An 18,271-nucleotide genomic window follows, 5' to 3' on the forward strand; every position below is an offset into this window, starting at 1 on the left:
CACTAACCTTATCACAGGGACTTTGAAGCACTAATTTACAGTAGATACGAACCCTCTGTTACCTTGCCAACTAAGGAACTGGCAGTGGATCAAACCATTGTGAGGCAAAGGGTGGGGGGGGCGCAATCTTTTGAAACTTAAAAACGAGCTATTAAGTGTCTATAATCAGCACAATTGCTTTCATTGCGTATTAGTAATATTATTTAAATTAGATAGTTATGTTTACAGTGATATATTGGGGGGGGAACAAATCATATTTTCCCAGGATGGGGGGGTCGTGTCCCCCCCGTCCCCCCTGGGATTTCCGCCCCTGGGTGTGATACGTTCGAGGAGGCACGCAGAGGCCAAATTAAGCTCCATACAGTATCGCCGTGCTTCTCTCAAATGTATGTGTGGAGGGCAATAGCGCTGCGTTGACATGATTGGTTGACAGTAGGTGAGGACGGGACGTCCTGTATAAACACAAACTCACTTCCTTGACAACTTCATTCACAACAGCTCTGTGCTGCTCGGCGAAGTGCCAGAAGTATGAATGCCCTGACTTCTGCATAGGCAGTGTCACCATAAATGCAGCAAACAGATTGACCATGAAGCGCCTTTCAACACAAACTCACTGCCTTGACAACTTCCTTCACAATAGCTCTGCTCCACTAAGCGCAAGAAGTATGAAAGCCCTGACGTCTTTTTGGCTGTATCACAGTAAATTATGTACGGCAACTTCAGACGTCGGATTCGTCATGCAGAGCCCTACAAAATTTAGGAGCTGCACATCGCGATGCAGTACAGAGCACAATTTGGCCTCTGCATGCCTCTGGAAGCTTCGCAATTGCGTCACACCCTCCAAATGGAGTCTCCGGGCACATTTACAGATCAAGCATACATGTGCTCTTAATCCTTCTGTAGGGCCCATTGCGACCAGCACTAGCAGGTCAATGTACGACTAAAATGAACGAGTCACTCAGAAAAATGACTCATGACTCTCGGGTCAGTAAAAAGAGTTGTTCAAAGCGAACGAATCGTTTGCGAATTGTACATCACTACACACCGCACTCTGAGATTGATTGCCCACAAGAGCGCACACACGGCATCAAAGTTAGGAAACGCAAGCCCACCCACTGGAACCAATTTCGGCTACTGAACGCTTACTGGTGATATTACTGCTTCCACTATACTTTATCAGGCGTGAATTAAAGTCGAGGCTAACCTTACACCTGCGTAATATTTTTGGGAGACAAAGTAACCTTTTGATGGAGTTTATGGAAGATGCAATCGTTTGTTCTCCTCGCTTCTCTATGTGGATGCGTCCTCTGCTCAGGTACATATCTACTGTTTCTCTTTTGTACATTTCAGTGTAGGTTTATTTATATTATGTACAATATTTGCAATCCCCAGTATTGATTAATTTCTCAATTATTGCCTCGGTGCCCTAAAATCTCTCAAATTAAGAATATAGCCTTTACGCGTGGGAAGGCTTCTCACAGATCTATTTTATTTTACTTTCTAAACTAAAATGTAGGCTAAATATGTATGCAATCGTTTTAAATTTAAACTAACCATGCAAAATTACGAACATTGACAGAAGTGAATGATTTATTTAACTTGTTTTGCCTTGAAGTCTGAGACAACCTGTCATAAACACAAAATCATGAAACCAGTCTCTGTCATTTAGACAGACGCATGAATCATTTCTGCTCCAACAGCATTAGCCTATAGTTAGACCAGTTAATCTCTTTGTTTGAAATATGGATAATGCAATAATAATACTGTATGTGTGGCCACTTTGGATTATTCTTTATGGCAGATGACCCTACAGACAGACAGACAGATCAATGTAGAACCATGCATATAGGATGCAATCACACAGAAAAATAATTTCAAAATAGTGGAGCTGTATAGAGATATGTGTTTTACAAAGTGCTGCTATAATGTAGTTCATGAGTTGCAAGCAATACCCATCAGATCATGCTGGCATAACAGATTGCAGCAGCCTCTGCTCTTAAACCTTTGGATGCCGTCTACCATAGCACCATTCGTTTTACCACTGGTGACAGTTTTAATACTCACCGCTGCATCCTGTATCAAAAGGTTGGCTGGCCCTCATTAAAGTACCGTAGATCAACACATTACTCTCTTTTTGTTTAAAAAACCCTACTACACAAGCTTCCAATTTACCTAACTTCGTTGTTAAAGTAAAGAAAACCATGAGAAACCAAACCCGCTCACAGGATTGGTTAACTCTTGAGGTTCCTCGGGTTTCCACCGAAATACGTGATTTTTGTTTTGTTTTAATCCACGTGATTGCTGGAACCAATTGCAAAATACACTACAATTGGATGCTCTGATAACACTTGGGCAATTTAAAATATTGATTGGGGAACTATTTGCTGAGGAATGTGGCTGTTTTTCTTGATTGTTTGTTGTACTGTATTTCGTTTGTTTTTATGTATGTGTAGGTCTCCGTTGCGAAAGAGACTGTGGTCTCATTGGTGACACCCTGTTTAAATAAATGTAAAATAAATAAACATCAATCCAGCCCAGATAGTCAGAGGACGAACAACAGATCAACTCCAAACATCTCTGTTGAACAGTAGCTGGGTGACTACTAATTGCCAAGGATTCTTAATACTAATGCTTCTCTGTATAGTGGCAGTGATTGGAAAGCTTTCAAACTTGAAGGTGCATGTGATGATCTCCCCCTTTTTTGCTGAGACAGTGGTCATAATAATATGGTGTTAAAACGAGAAACAGTGTAATTTAAAAAGCAGTGGCTGTGTCATTTTTAGAGGGTTTAAACCCATGCTAATTGAAAAGGGCACTAGCCAATGGTCATGTCTATGTATTAGAGAAGGAATAGAGGCATCAGCAGAAGGAAATGGCTCCCTCTTCTGGATATTCTGCACTGGATTTATCTCCATGGACGTTGCTTGGAAACACGAATGCGCTTCCATGTTGTATTGCACCATAACTAGCTGTTTCCTTCCATGTATTTTAAGCATGCGTGTGTGTCAGGCTGGCCTTTTCAGATGCAGTGTTACCACTGTGAAGAGACTCTGTTGGACAATGACTGTTCAGCTCCAAAGTTCATTGTCAACTGCACAGCAAACATCCAGAATGCCTGTCAGAAGGAGGTGATTGTGGGTGAAAATGGTGAGCCTGGTGGACTTTTTTTGCTGTCAAGTCTGAATCCATTCTAGCAGGGTTAATAGTAATATAAAAAATGTTTTACAATAACAAACAAAATTGCACCCTTTGACATGTGTAACGTTTGGCCAAGGCTTTGATGTCTGTGTTCTCTCTCTCCCTCTCTCCAGGTGTGTCCTACAGGAAGACCTGTGCCTCTTTCTCCACCTGTCTGATCGTATCAGCAGGGTATCAGTCCTTCTGCGTCCCGGGTCGGGTGGGCTCTGTCTGCATCAGCTGCTGTAACACCCCCCTCTGCAACGGACCCCGCCCCCCCAGGATTTCCCTGGCTCCCACCCATCCTCCCACCAGACCCACTACCCTCCTCATCATCACTGTTGCCATGGGAACACTTCCCTGATGTGGACACTAGTATTGGCTGGATTGGACAGAAGGTTCTCAGGTGTGGAGGTGCCTTGCGTTGGAGCCAACAGACACTGCCCTGAGAGATGACTGGAAAAAACTGTCTACAATCTACCAACAGGGCTGACTGACACATATGGCTCCATTGACCAAAAAGAGTGACAAAAACATGAGAAATTAGAGAGAGGGGGGGGGGGGGGGGGTCTACAAAGATAACATATAATTGTTTTACGATGCTCATACCATGGATCATTAAGCAATTTGACTTTGAACTTTAGGACCACTGTATGTATCAAAAAAATATATTAAAAAACTAAATATTGAATTTGGCCTTTACTACTGTAGCCCATAGAAACACATTGATTAACACATTCATACATGGCAAAAAAAAGACAGTCTGAAAATAAATCATAAGGAATATGGTTAAAGTGTCTGTCCTAATATCTAGGAGATAAGCTTAGGAAATGTTTATTTTTTGTTACATATTTAACCGCTTTTTTTGTTGCCACAAAACTACCTCCATTCATTTGTATGGGTTACCTTGAGACAAGTCCCGTGACACTTGTGGGGGTTGTAGAGCAAATTAGCATATTAGTTTGTTGTCCAAACAGTTTGGACGGCAGAGACAGAAGTTGCCACATCGGAGGTACTGACTTCAGGCGAGTCCCATGGGACTCTTTCCTGAGAGTGGTCATAATAGTTAAAGGCCAAACTGTTAGGATGCTACAGAGGTTTTTGTGAGAATACCAATTTTTGGGATGTCTCCTGGTCTGACAGTCCTGTAGCCACTTTCCACTGCAGATTTGGAAGGCTGATGTGGTGGATTGAGACGCAGCCCATGCAAAAAAAAATCTCTATCTTAAACTGACAGATTTTGATGTGGATTTTTTGATCATGTTAATTAGATTGAGGCACAGGTGCGTCAATAGACTAAGGATTAAAAAACCCATAGGGATGGGTGTGATACTTTGCAACCCATAATTTTTTTTATAATGAACATAAATTACAAGTCCCATTGACTTAAACTTTATTTTAACACATTTTTATTCTTACATTAATTTAGCAGATTTACAAAAGCAATTCCTGGAAAAGCAAAAGTTTTCACAGTATAAGAGAGCAGTCATTTCATTTTTGAAACTGTAAAATCCTCAGATGAGAAGTAATAGGTGATGGTTTGGTAAACCTGAATTGTTATTGGCACTAAGAAAATAAAGCCTTGAGGTGCATAGCAGGGAGGATCTTTGACTGCCAGATAGATCTGTTCAATTTCATTCAACCAATGTGGAAAACCTAAGGAATGTGACCCATATCAGAATGGAAACCGTTAATTTCCCTGCATCTTGATTCCTCTCAACATCAAGGAAGAAACATTTGTAACAGCTCATCCTTTAGCCAAGGACGCAGGATTAATGGGTAGAAGAGGACTAGTTCTGACTGGTAATTGGATGCTATGCCATGTGCTTCAGTGACTGAATTGACTGGAATAGTTTGAATATGGCAGAAATGCCATACCTTCTCAATTAATCCCATTACCCCTGTCACAAGAGATTACTTCTCAATTAAACTGTAAGTGCACCTTGTAAATCAATTTTGTTACTCCTGGACATTCCATTAAGATGAGTGGGATTTATTTATTTAATTTCACCTCAATACATAAAATAAAATCCATAGCACATGAAACAGGTTCTCTACTGTTCACCTGTTTCAAGCACTGAATCTTTTTTAGTAGGGGAAAGACAGAACAAGCTTGACAAAAGAAATATCTGGAAAAATATATTACACTTCAACACAAGTCTATCAATAGATATCACTTTCTAGACACCATAGCGGACAACACCACCAGAAATGACCATACAACTCCTATAGCAATCATTAGTTATGTTGATTGAGGTGCTTTGGGCCAGGTCTGGATATTTAACATGATTCAAATCCTCGAACGCAATCCTTTGCATCTTATAAAAAACTCTGACAACATCCCCTAAATGACAACCTACAAAATAAAAATACTGATGTAAGAGCATCCTGACTTTGAGAAAGACAACGCCTTAAATGAAACCAGTAAATTACTCTGATCAGTTAATGGCCATTTAAAAAAAAAGGGATTGTCTTCGAAAGGGATTGTACTGTAACAGAAGTAGTCATATTTGTTATACCGGTATGCTAATAACAATGATAAACCATGTAAATGACCACCCTACGAACTCATGTTCTTCATCACAACGCTGATGTCATCGTTATGAGACGAATATGGTCTGGAGGTGGGGGGGGGGGGGGGGTATTTAAGTGGCAGAACTCCCAACTGGACAGATAATATTCACAGAATTATCATCCTCTTTGCAGTAAATGTATCCATTTCCATTCCATTTCCAGCTGCTGAAGCGGTCCCACAAATGCAAACTGTTATTGTACTTATCAGTAGGTATATAAAAAGTGGCCTTTTTTAATAATTTGAGGCATTGTTCACATGGAAAAGAAAAAAAGGATAATTGTCTCCTCAACACTTGTTACCACACAATGTGAAAATAACTAATCAAAATAAGTCTGTGTTAATTACTTCACAAAGCAACTACACAGTCCCTTCAAAATGGGACTTCTAGACCTTTACATTAAAGCTCAAATACATCAAACCTTATGCCAAAGTCCAAATGCAACCAATCGATTCCTAAAAATTAAGACAATATACCAAAGAACAAAATCAAATCATGGTCTAAATAATTAATAATAATCAAGCAGTTAAGGCGAATGTACCAGAAGCTCTCCTGATGCAATTCCAGGTCACAGGTCTTTCCTCCACTTAATTTACTTCTTCTTCTTGTTGTCCTGCTAAGTAAATAACATATTTACAATACAGCTCTACATAAAACAGACAAATTCTCACCTAACCTCAAACCATTATTAACCTGGCAGTGCAAAGTACAAGATTACTACAAGGTACAATATGCTGGTTAATCATACATAGTATTTAAGATGCTTTCTGGTCCTATGTGCATGTTATTAGATTGTTCAAAACATAGCAATGTGTATAAGAGTTAGTGGAAGTATAGTATAGTTGGTATACTACATTAAAAGAAATGCACTGTGTTAGAGCACCCTTGCCAATATTGTACCTTCTCATTCATGGCCAGAATAACCATTAGCTTCCTGAAGATAGTCACAAAGTCCAAGAAGAGATCCACAGAGTGCCTTCAATAGGGTGAAGAGGGAAAAGAGTTAAATATCTTATAAAACACTTGAAAAGTTCATTGTAAAAGAGCCAAGCTATTGACACATTCTACATAATACCAAGTCCGTAGCAATTGCATTGTATACTCTGTTTTACTACTCTACGTTTTACTGTGTTAGATAAGGAAAGATTGCATGTATACCCTACTCTACGTTTTACTGTGTTAGATAAGGAAAGATTGCATGTATACCCTACTCTACGTTTTACTGTGTTAGATAAGGAAAGATTGCATGTATACCCTACTCTACGTTTTACTGTGTTAGATAAGGAAAGATTGCATGTATACCCTACTCTACGTTTTACTGTGTTAGATAAGGAAAGATTGCATGTATACCCTACTCTACGTTTTACTGTGTTAGATAAGGAAAGATTGCATGTATACCCTACTCTACGTTTTACTGTGTTAGATAAGGAAAGATTGCATGTATACCCTACTCTACGTTTTACTGTGTTAGATAAGGAAAGATTGCATGTATACCCTACTCTACGTTTTACTGTGTTAGATAAGGAAAGATTGCATGTATACCCTACTCTACGTTTTACTGTGTTAGATAAGGAAAGATTGCATGTATACCCTACTCTACGTTTTACTGTGTTAGATAAGGAAAGATTGCATGTATACCCTACTCTACGTTTTACTGTGTTAGATAAGGAAAGATTGCATGTATACCCTACTCTACGTTTTACTGTGTTAGATAAGGAAAGATTGCATGTATACCCTACTCTACGTTTTACTGTGTTAGATAAGGAAAGATTGCATGTATACCCTACTCTACGTTTTACTGTGTTGGATAAGGAACGATTGCATGGCCTGACAGACACACCCATGCACGTTTCTAAATTCCAGATCACAATGGCAAAAGACTGTTTCAACAACTAGTCCCCCACCCTCTTCACCAGGTCCAGAGAGTGTGTCCCCCTTACCAGATGTAGTCTTTGTCTCCCATCTCAGCCTTCTCAATGATGAGTTGAGTGTCAAACAGCACAAATCCACACATGATGGCCAGGCCAAGGTATATGTGAGCCTACACACACAAAAACAGAAATGCTTGATTGGTGAAAATGACAACTAGCACACATTCTGTAAGTCATACTATAACTAAGTCCATGAAGAGTAGTGTTGGACAGCACTGTGTATAATATTATTATTATTATTATTATTATTCAAAACAATGCAAACATGACTATAGTGGGTTGTTTTCCTCTTACCTTGAATAACATGACAGACCCCAGGAACATGTTGAGGAAAGAGACCAGGAGCAGGATGGACAATCCGGACGTCAGAGTACCTGAAAGGCAGACATGGGGTATTTTAATTTAGTAACATTTATTTTGTACAACAGTACAGTTTCACTAAAACCGGAGTGGTTAGTTTCAGTCCCTTAATAAAACATGCAAAAATAAAACTCCAGGACACTGGTAATGACTAGACTATTTTCTCCATGTATCTGACCTAGTAGCACGTCAAGCTGTACGACTTTACGTTCTATAGTTTCAATTCCTTTACATTACACAATGTGGTTAGCAGCACACAACACTTTACCCCAGAGGAAGAGGAAGCTCCTACGCTGGGCATAGAGAGCACTCAGTGTGAAGCACACAAAGATGATGGAGGTCCCCAGGAAGGCTGTAACTATGATGCTGGTTGGAGAAGGAGAGCAGATATGAGAAACATTTAGAAAAAACCTTCAGTCAAAAGGAAACTAGCTACTTACAGATCATTATTGTCATTTTACCTTGGGTTAATAGAGATGATGTAATCCATGGTTGGGCCCAAACCAACACCTGGAATGGAGAAAAAAAAATACATAAATCAGCAGCACATGACCATTAGAATAGCTAAAAATACATAGGCTGCGTTCAGATTCTCTACCCTTCTTTGGAAGTGTGCACTCATACCCTCCCCCTCAAGGATCTATTAAAAGGAATGGACTGGTGTAAGGAATATGGTGGCAACTCCTTCCAGCCATGTTTGCACCAATCCAAAGCTTTTAAAATGCATGAGGGTGAGTGAACAAGTACACACACACACACTGTGTAGGCCCTTTTCTGACAGCGCTATGAGGCAGATGAGGTTACCTGTCAAGTAACCTTGGTTAACCCAGAAGTAAAGTCTTGTGTAATTGGTCAGCTGCTCAATTAAGTTCTGGGTCCATAGGTGTTAAGAGAAGGGATCAAGAGATGCAAAAACAAAGAGCGGAAGCGGAACGAGGAGCTCCACCCTCTCTTTGCAAGTTACGTGGCTGAATGTCCCCTCCCCTTCCGAAAAATGCTAACACCTGCGAAATCATGACTGTCCAAATAACCAGAGACGGATAACCCAAACAACGAAACTACTGCTGCTCGTTATCCTACGTGTCCCATTCCTTCCCGACAGATTCTACGTTACCAGTTATATTTACGTAGATCTGTCCACAAGAGATTACCTGTGAAGAAGGCAAAGCCAGAGAGGATGGCCAGTCTCTTCTTCTCCGTCTGAGGGCAGTGGGGGGTCATCATCAGCCAGACCATCATGGCCAGGGAGCCCAACATGGTCAACAGCCCACCCTAATGGACATAAAACACACAGCAACAGTTATAATGTAATAAGATAAATGGTGATTGTCAATCACCAGTTAATGCAAAATATTACCACACAATCATATGTTATATGGCCCTCTTTTGTGAAATCTACCCCCAACTCCACACACACACTTAAGTGTTGTTAATAGTTACAACACACTAATAGAGTGCTTCAGTTTGGTTGTACTTGTTCCTATGGCTACCACTATCTCTGTTTACCTGGAATAGTCTGGTGATGACGTGGACGTAGGCTCCAGCTGCAGCCACAAACATGCACAGGGCCAGGCTGGAGTAGACATTCTTCAGGTGGAGCTGAGTGGAGCGGGAGCTGAGACAGAAGGGAGAGTTGTACTGTATGAGTAACACACCGACACACATACATACACACATACACACATACACACATACACACATACACACATACACACATACATACATACACACACACACACACACACACACACACACACACACACACACACACACACACACACACATATACACACTGCTCAAAAAAATCAAGAGAACACTTAAACAACACATCCTAGATCTGAATGAAAGAAATAATCTTATGAAATACTTTTTTCTTTACATAGTTGAATGTGCTGACAACAAAATCACACAAAAAGAATCAATGGAAATCCAATTTATCAACCCATGGAGGTCTGGATTTGGAGTCACACTCAAAATTAAAGTGGAAAACCACACTACAGGCTGATCCAACTTTGATGTAATGTCCTTAAAACAAGTCAAAATTAGGCTCAGTAGTGTGTGTGGCCTCCACGTGCCTGTATGACCTCCCTACAACGCCTGGGCATGCTCCTGATGAGGTGGCGGATGGTCTCCTGAGGGATCTCCTCCCAGACCTGGACTAAAGCATCCGCCAACTCCTGGACAGTCTGTGGTGCAACGTGGCGTTGGTGGATGGAGCGAGCCAGATGTGCTCAATTGGATTCAGGTCTGGGGAACGGGCGGGCCAGTCCATAGCATCAATGCCTTCCTCTTGCAGGAACTGCTGACACACTCCAGCCCCATGAGGTTTAGCATTGTCTTGCATTAGGAGGAACCCAGGGCCAACCGCACCAGCATATGGTCTCACAAGGGGTCTGAGGAGCTCATCTCGGTACCTAATGGAAGTCAGGCTACCTCTGGCGAGCACATGGAGGGCTGTGCGGCCCCCCAAAGAAATGCCACCCCACACCATGACTGACCCACCGCCAAACCGGTCATGCTGGAGGATGTTGCAGGCAGCAGAACGTTCTCCACGGCGTCTCCAGACTCTGTCACGTGCTCAGTGTGAACCTGCTTTCATCTGTGAAGAGCACAGGGCGCCAGTGGCGAATTTGCCAATCTTGGTGTTCTCTGGCAAATGCCAAACGTCCTGCACGGTGTTGGGCTGTAAGCACAACCCCCACCTGTGGACGTCGGGCCCTCATACCACCCTCATGGAGTCTGTTTCTGACCGTTTGAGCAGACACATGCACATTTGTGGCCTGTTGGAGGTCATTTTGCAGGGCTCTGGCAGTGCTTCTCCTGCTCCTCCTTGCACAAAGGCGGAGGTAGCGGTCCTGCTGCTGGGTTGTTGCCCTCCTACGGCCTCCTCCACGTCTCCTGATGTACTGGCCTGTCTCCTGGTAGCGCCTCCATGCTCTGGACACTACGCTGACAGACACAGTAAACCTTCTTGCCACAGCTCGCATTGATGTGCCATCCTGGATGAGCTGCACTACCTGAGCCACTTGTGTGGGTTGTAGACTCCGTCTCATGCTACCACTAGAGTGAAAGCACCGCCAGCATTCAAAAGTGACCAAAACATCAGCCAGGAAGCATAGGGAACTGAGGAAGTGCACAACAGCATGTGAAATTTATTGTCAATCAGTGTTGCTTCCTAAGTGGACAGTTTGATTTCACAGAAGTGTGATTGACTTGGAGTTACATTGTGTTATTTAAGTGTTCCCTTTATTTTTTTGAGCAGTATATATATATATATATATATATATATATATATATATATATATATATATATATATATATATATATATATATATATATACACACAGTTGAAGTCGGAAGTTTACATACACCTTAGCCAAATACATTTAAACTCAGTTTCACAAATCCTGACGTTTAATCATAGTAAAAAGTCTGTGTTTTAGGTCAGTTAGGATCACCACTTTATTTGAAGAATGTGAAATGTCAGAATAATAGTAGAGAGAATTATTCATTTCAGCTTTTATTTCTTTCATCACATTCCCAGTGGGTCAGAAGTTTGCATACACACAATTAGTATTTGGTAGCATTGCCTTTAAATTGTTTAACTTGGGTCAAATGTTTCGGGTAGCCTTCCACAACCTTCCCACAATAAGTTGGGTGAATTTTGTCCCATTCCTCCTGACAGAGCTGGTGTAACTGAGTCAAGTTTGTAGGCCTCCTTGCTCGCACACGTTTTTTCAGTTCTGCCCACAAATGTTCTATTGGATTGAGGTCAGGGCTTTGTGATGGCCACTCCAATACCTTGACTTTGTTGTCCTTAAGCCATTTTGCCACAACTTTGGAAGTATGCTTGGGGTTATTTTCCATTTGGAAGACCCATTTGCGACCAAGCTTTAACTTCCTGACTGATGTCTTGAGATGTTGCTTCAATATATCAACATAATTTTCCTTTCCTCATGATGCCATCTATTTTGTGAAGTGCACCAGTCCCTCCTGCAGTAAAACACCCCCACAACAAGATGCTGCCAGCCCCGTGCTTCACGGTTGGGATGGTATTCTTCAGCTTGCAAGCATCCCCCTTTTTCCTCCAAACATAACGATGGTCATTATGGCCAAACAGTTCTACTTCTCCATTAGCAGTTGCAAACCGTAGTCTGGCTTTTTTTTTTATGGCGGTTTTGGAGCAGTGGCTTCTTCCTTGCTGAGCGGCCTTTCAAGTTATGTCGATATTGGACTCATTTTACTGTGGATGTAGATACTTTTGTACCTGTTTCCTCCAGCATCTTCCCAAGGTCCATTGCGGTTGTTCTGGGATTGATTTGCACTTTTCACACCAAAGTACATTCATCTCTAGGAGACAGAACGCGTCTCCTTCCTGAGCGGTACGACGGCTGCATGGTCCCATGGTGTTTATTCTTGCATACTATTGTTTGTACAGATGAATGTGGTACCTGCAGGAGTTTGGAAATTACTCTCAAGGATGAACCAGACTTGTGGAGGTCTACAATGTTTTTTCTGAAGTCTTGGCTGATTTCTTTTGATTTTCCCATGATGTCAAGCAAAGAGGCACTGAGTTTGAAGGTAGGCCTTGAAATACATCCACAGGTACACCTCCAATTGACTCAAATCAGAAGCTTCTAAAGCCATGATATCATTTTCTGGAATTTTCCAAGCTGTTTAAAGGCACAGTCTACATACACTAAATTGACTTCTGACCCACTGGAATTGTGATACAGTGAATTATAAGTGAAATAATCTGTCTGTAAATAATTGTTGGAAAAAATTACTTGTGTCATGCGCAAAGTAGATGTCCTAACAGACTTTGCAAAACTATAGTTTGTTAAAAAGAAATGTGTGAACTAGTTGAAAAATTAGTTTTAATGACTCCAACCAAAGTATGTAAACTTCCGACTTCAACTGTATATACATGCACATATCTCTTAATCTTCTCTATGTCTCTCATGTCTCAGGCAGAGTTGCAAAGAAAAAGCCATATCCCAGACTGGCCAATAAAAAGAAAAGATTAAGATGGTCAAAAGACCACAGACACTGGACAGAGGAACTCTGCCTAGAAGGCCAGCATCCCGGAGTCGCCTCTTCACTGTTGACGTTGAGACTGATGTTTTGCGGGTACTATTTAATGAAGCTGCCAGTTGAGGACTTGTGAGGTGTCTGTTTCTCAAACTAGACAGTCTAATGTACTTGTCCTCTAGCTCAGTTGTGCACCGGGGCATCCCACTCCTCTTTCTATTCTGGTTAGAGGCAGTTTGCGTTGTTCTGTGAAGGGAGTAGTACACAGCGTTGTACGAGATTTTCAGTTTCTTGCGTGGAATAGCCTTCATTTCTCAGAACAAGAATAGACTGACAAGTTTCAGAAGAAAGTTCTTTGTTTCTGGCCATTTTGAGCCTGTAATCAAACCCACAAATATTGATGCCCCAGATACTCAAGTAGTCTAAAGAAGGACAGTTTTATTGCTTCTTTAATCAGGACAACAGTTTTCAGCTGTGCTAACAATTGCAAAAGGGTTTTCTAATGATCAGTTAGCCTTTTAAAATGATAAACTTGGATTAGCTAACACAACGCATCATTGGAACATGAGTGAAGGTTGCTGATAAATGGGCCTATGTACGCCTATGTACATATCCCATAAAAAAAACTGCTGTTTCCAGCTACAATGGTCATTTAAAACATTAACAATGTCTACACTGCATTTCTGATCAATTTGATGTTATTGTAATGGACTAAAAAAAATACAAATAAAAAAAAAAGGGTCTTTCTTTCAAAAACAAGGACATTTCTAAGTGACCCCAAACGTTTAAACGGTAGTGCACATCACATGCAACACCCACAAAACCTAACATCAACAGATTCATTTATCTATCACTACACTCAACCCACCCACTCAGAATCAGGTATGCTTGTAGCCTGAGTGGAACAAGAGGTGAGATCAAGGGGAGAGTTTTTATTGTATGAGGAACAGGTTTAGCTCTACAGAAAATGTATTTCAACATAAAATGTCCAACTCATCAGTTAGGACTAATCAAGTCATAATGTAATTTAGTAACACAGCAATGCCTGCTAGTGACCAGTAAAGACTGCTTCTGTTCAATGACTGACTCATGATGATGACACTAATGATGCCAGTAAGTCTCCTTAATGTCAGATAGTGCGTGGAAATAATAAACCAAGTAAGTTACTTACATTTGGGAAAATTTTAAAAGGGAATCAAAATGTATATTTCGATCAAACATGTTCATCTTGTCTGGACTTGGTTGGACCCTGTCCCTGGAGTAAAATTTCCTGAAACAAAACATATGTGATGGACATTAGGCATTACTGTTGATTAGTACAGTAATGGCTTGAAATAAAACAGCCTTCTTAATTAAGAAAAACTTGAACTAGCTATATGTCCTGGAATGAAAGTGAAAAGAATGTCTGGCTGAATCACACGAGCCAAAAGTACTTTTTTCACTTCATTCTATATTATGGATCACATACTTGGGCAGATCAAATAGACAGCTAACGTTAACTGTGTGGGTCTGAAATTGAACGAATGTAGCCTCCTCTTATGCAAAGCAATAATTAGTGTTTTGATTAGCCTGGCATTACGAAGGTCTTGTATGGGGTTTAGCTTTTCACTGACTTGGTTGTAAAGGATTGTGGGTAAGGGGCTTCCTGAGTTCCATTATTATACAGCACTCAGTCTCACCATGACCATCTCTGGCTACGTTTCAGATTTACTTAGCTACTGTAGCAACAGTTGCTTACCGATAACTAACACACAGCTACTGTTCGCTAATACACCTTGGCCAAAATCCCCGAGGGTAACAAACTATGACGGGTAATTAGGCCTACAGTAAACAAATAGTCAATACTTTTGTCAAACGTAATGAAACATTGTCGTAATCGCACACGAGTCGACAATTGACCAGTTACATCAGGCCACATACGCACTGATTCAAAATGACAGTTGCCATGTTCATTTACTAGTCTGAACTAGGAAACTCGGAATTGTACGACTTGCCAACTGTTTAAACGTGGCACGAGTATAACTACAACCAGTAAGCAAGTCGTACATTTCCGAGTTCCGACTAGTACATGAACGCGGCAAGTTATTTTAGTGGTGGAAGAGGATAGAGGAAGCTAACTAACTCATTTCAGATTACATTGTTAATGTATCTAGCTATTTAATGTAATCGTAAACTAAGATTGCTAGCGATTAGATGCTCCCAAACAGATGGCTAGTTGAAGGGGGCGCTGTCATGATAGCCAGACGTGTAATGCCAGCACGCTATCCTAGCTAACTTGGCTAACGAAGGCCCTTACCCAATCATGCGTAACTCAAACAAACTTAGCTTGTTCACTGTTTCGTGTAAGGTTAACTTCACTCCGATGAATTAGTTGCCTATTGTAATATAACTAACCAAAAACCTTCAAATAAAAACCAGGTAACAGGATAACGTTAGATAATTTTTATGGATAAATAAAATGTGAGTAGAAAGTCAACCATTTAACGTTAGCTCAGCCAACATTGGCCGTGTTCGAGAGCATCAAAAACGTAATGTAGCATGGGCGAATTGACTGACAGAGCTACACATTTTAATGGGCAGTTATTTAGATCAGTCATTAGGTAGCCGCCTGCACTGCTGGCTGCGATGTCGAACAAGCCCACTAACTAGTTTATGTTAGCATCGACATTGGCTAACGACGTTTTCCCTTCTCTGGCTTTTCATTATCAGACGTCAAAACGAACATAAGAGCAGGTGTCGTTTACAACTTTCTGGATAGCTGCATTTTATATATAATACAAATTACCTGATGGTGATATTTGCACAACGATCAGCAACAGATAGATTTTTAGATAGCTAACGAAAGGCAAGCTGTTTCCACAGATGAGCCAGATATTTCACTGAAAGTACAAGTGTGAAGCATCCGGTTGGCGTTTCCGCTCATTACCAAATATGGCGATGAGAGGAAGCCCAGTGGGAGAAGATGGAGTGAGATGGATTTTGGCCGGAATTATGCAAAGGTTCTCATCAATGAAACATTTGATCTCAATAACGTTTACTTTTGCCAAAACTAGAATCTGTTACGAACAGAGTGGACTGAGTTTTGTAGATTTTAACCTTTGCAAAAGTTTATTTAAAAAATGCGTTGTTTAGCGTTCTATCAAATACTCTACTCTCTATGACTTCTTTGTTCTCATTTGAAACGACATGCTGTGGTCTATCTTGAGTAGAACAATCTTGCAGCTTCTTTACGTACTTTAGCCAGAGCTACTCCTTTCTCTAATATCAATTCAATTTCAATTTAAGGGCTTTATTGGCATGGGAAACATATGTTAACATTGCCAAAGCAAGTGAAGTAGATAATAAACAAAAGTGAAATAAACAATACAAATGAACAGTAAACATTAAACTCACAGAAGTTCCAAAATAATAAAGACATTTCAAATGTCACATTATGTCTATATACAGTGTTGTAACGATGTGCAAATAGTACAACATGGAAAATAAATAAACATAAATATTGGATGTATTTGCAATGGTGTTTGTTCTTCACTGGTTGCCCTTGTGGCAACAGGTCACACATATTGCTTCTGTGATGGCACACTGTGGTATTTCACCCAGTAGATATTGGAGTTGATCAAATGTGGGTTTGTTTTTGAATTCTTTGTGGATCTGTGTAATCTGAGGGAAATGTGTGTCTCTGATATGGTCATACATTTGGTAGGAGGTTAGGAAGTGCAGCTCAGTTTCCACCTCATTTTGTGAGCAGTGTGCACATAGCCTGTCTTCTCTTGAGAGCCAGCTTTCTCAATAGCAAGGCTATGCTCACTGAGTCTACATAGTCAAAGCTTTCCTTAAGTTTGGGTCAGTCACAGTGGTCAGGTATTCTGCCACTGTGTACTCTCTGTTTAGGGCCAAATAGCATTCTAGTTTGCTCAGTTTTTTGTTAATTCTTTCCAATGTGTCAAGTAATTATCTTTTAGTTTTCTCTTTATTTGGTTGGATCTAATTGTGTTGCTGTCCTGGGGCTCTGTGGGGTGTGTTTGTGAACAGAGTCCCAGGACCAGCTTGCTTAAGGGACTCTTATCCAGGTCCCTCTCTCTGTAGGTGATTGCTTTGTTATGGAAGGTTTGGGAATCTCTTCCTTTCAGGTGGTTGTAGATTTTAACGGCTCTTTTCAGGATTTTGATCATTAGCGGGTATCGGCCTAATTCTGCTCTGCATGTATTATTTGGTGTTTAACGTTGTACACAGAGGATATTTTTGCAGAATTCTGCATGCAGAGTCTCAATTTGGTGTTTGTCCCATTTTGTGAATTCTTGTTTGGTGAGCGGATCCCAGACCTCATGAAGGGCAATGAATTCTATAACTGATTCAAGTATTTTTTTAGCCAGATCCTAATTAGTATGTCGAATTGTATGTTCCTTTTGATGGCATAGAAGGCCCTTCTTGCCTTGTCTCAGCTCGTTCACAGCTTTGTGGAAGTTACCTGTGGCGCTGATGTTTAGGTCGAGGTATGTATAGTTTTTTGTGTTATCTAGGGCAACGGTGTCGAGATGGAATTTGTATTTGTGGTCCTGGCAACTGGAACTTTTTTGAAACCCTTATTTTAGTCTTACTGAGATTTACTGTCAGGGCCCAGATCTGACAGAATCTGTGCAGAAGACCTAGGTGCTGCTGTAGGCCCTCCTTGGTTGGGGACAGAAGCACCAGATCATCAGCAAACAGTAGACATTTGACTTCAGATTCTAGTAGGGTGAGGCTGGGTGCTGCAGACTGTTCTAATGCCCTCGCCAATTCGTTGATATATATGTTGAAGAGGGTGAAGCTTAAGCTGCATCCCTGTCTCACCCCACGGCCCTGTGGGAAGAAATGTGTGTGTTTTTGTCCATTTTTACAGTACACTTGTTTGTGTACATGGATTTTATAATGTCGTATGTTTTTCCCCCAACACCACTTTCCATCAATTTGTATAGCAGACCCTTTGTCAATTAGGGTGTGCAGGGTGAATACGTGGTCTGTCGTACAGTAATTTGGTAAAAAGCCAATTTGACATTTGCTCAGTACATTGTTTTCACTGAGGAATTGTACGAGTCTGCTTTTAATGATAATGCAGAGGATTTTCCCGAGGTTGCTGTTGACGCATATCCCATGGTAGTTATTGGGGTCAAATTTGTCTCCACTTTTGTGGATTGGGGTGATCAGTCCTTGGTTCCAAAT

The 18,271-nt window shown here is 40.9% G+C and overlaps 2 protein-coding genes across 4 annotated transcripts; one reads left to right on the forward strand and one right to left on the reverse strand.

The window, feature by feature from the left end:
• The first annotated feature begins 582 nt into the window (after window positions 1-582).
• Window positions 583-5,522, forward strand: LOC106583272 (ly6/PLAUR domain-containing protein 1). The gene is made up of 3 exons (XM_014167235.3): window positions 583-1,315; window positions 3,010-3,147; window positions 3,312-5,522. Exons 1-3 carry the CDS (start codon window positions 1,264-1,266, stop codon window positions 3,539-3,541), a joined length of 420 nt encoding a protein of 139 aa, XP_014022710.1. The 5' UTR covers window positions 583-1,263; the 3' UTR covers window positions 3,542-5,522.
• LOC106583271 (putative Bax inhibitor 1) lies at window positions 5,155-15,991 on the reverse strand. 3 transcript variants are annotated; one of them, XM_014167234.3, is made up of 10 exons: window positions 15,858-15,991; window positions 14,244-14,342; window positions 9,548-9,656; window positions 9,193-9,313; window positions 8,503-8,551; window positions 8,310-8,407; window positions 7,976-8,055; window positions 7,691-7,791; window positions 6,651-6,726; window positions 5,155-6,366 (listed from the first exon to the last, which is right to left on the reverse strand). In XM_014167234.3, the coding sequence occupies exons 2-10, from the start codon at window positions 14,297-14,299 to the stop codon at window positions 6,343-6,345; spliced, it is 714 nt and encodes a 237-aa protein (XP_014022709.1). In that variant the 5' UTR covers window positions 14,300-14,342; window positions 15,858-15,991; the 3' UTR covers window positions 5,155-6,342. The 3 variants fall into 3 exon arrangements, with proteins under 3 accessions (XP_014022709.1, XP_014022706.1, XP_014022708.1); XM_014167231.3 differs by lacking the exon at window positions 15,858-15,991 and adding an exon at window positions 15,369-15,599; XM_014167233.3 differs by lacking the exon at window positions 15,858-15,991 and adding an exon at window positions 15,369-15,598 and having other exon boundaries at window positions 5,155-6,363.
• Between the last annotated feature and the right edge of the window lie 2,280 nt (window positions 15,992-18,271).

Source organism: Salmo salar, chromosome 22 (assembly GCF_965601325.2).
Source record: "Salmo salar chromosome 22, fSalSal1, whole genome shotgun sequence".
Taxonomy (NCBI): Eukaryota; Metazoa; Chordata; class Actinopteri; order Salmoniformes; family Salmonidae; genus Salmo; species Salmo salar.

Bases quoted from the DNA above. Each gene is read 5' to 3' on its own strand.
- LOC106583272 (XM_014167235.3), top strand. From the start codon at position 1,264: ATGCAATCGTTTGTTCTCCTCGCTTCTCTATGTGGATGCGTCCTCTGC. The intron at 1,316-3,009 runs GTACATATCTAC...CGTGTGTGTCAG, and splicing joins TGGATGCGTCCTCTGCTCAG to GCTGGCCTTTTCAGATGCAG. The intron at 3,148-3,311 runs GTGAGCCTGGTG...CCCTCTCTCCAG, and splicing joins GGTGATTGTGGGTGAAAATG to GTGTGTCCTACAGGAAGACC.
- LOC106583271 (XM_014167231.3), bottom strand. The intron at 9,314-9,547 runs GTAAACAGAGAT...TATGTCCATTAG, and splicing joins TCATCACCAGACTATTCCAG to GGTGGGCTGTTGACCATGTT. The intron at 7,792-7,975 runs GTAAGAGGAAAA...TTGTGTGTGTAG, and splicing joins GGTCTGTCATGTTATTCAAG to GCTCACATATACCTTGGCCT.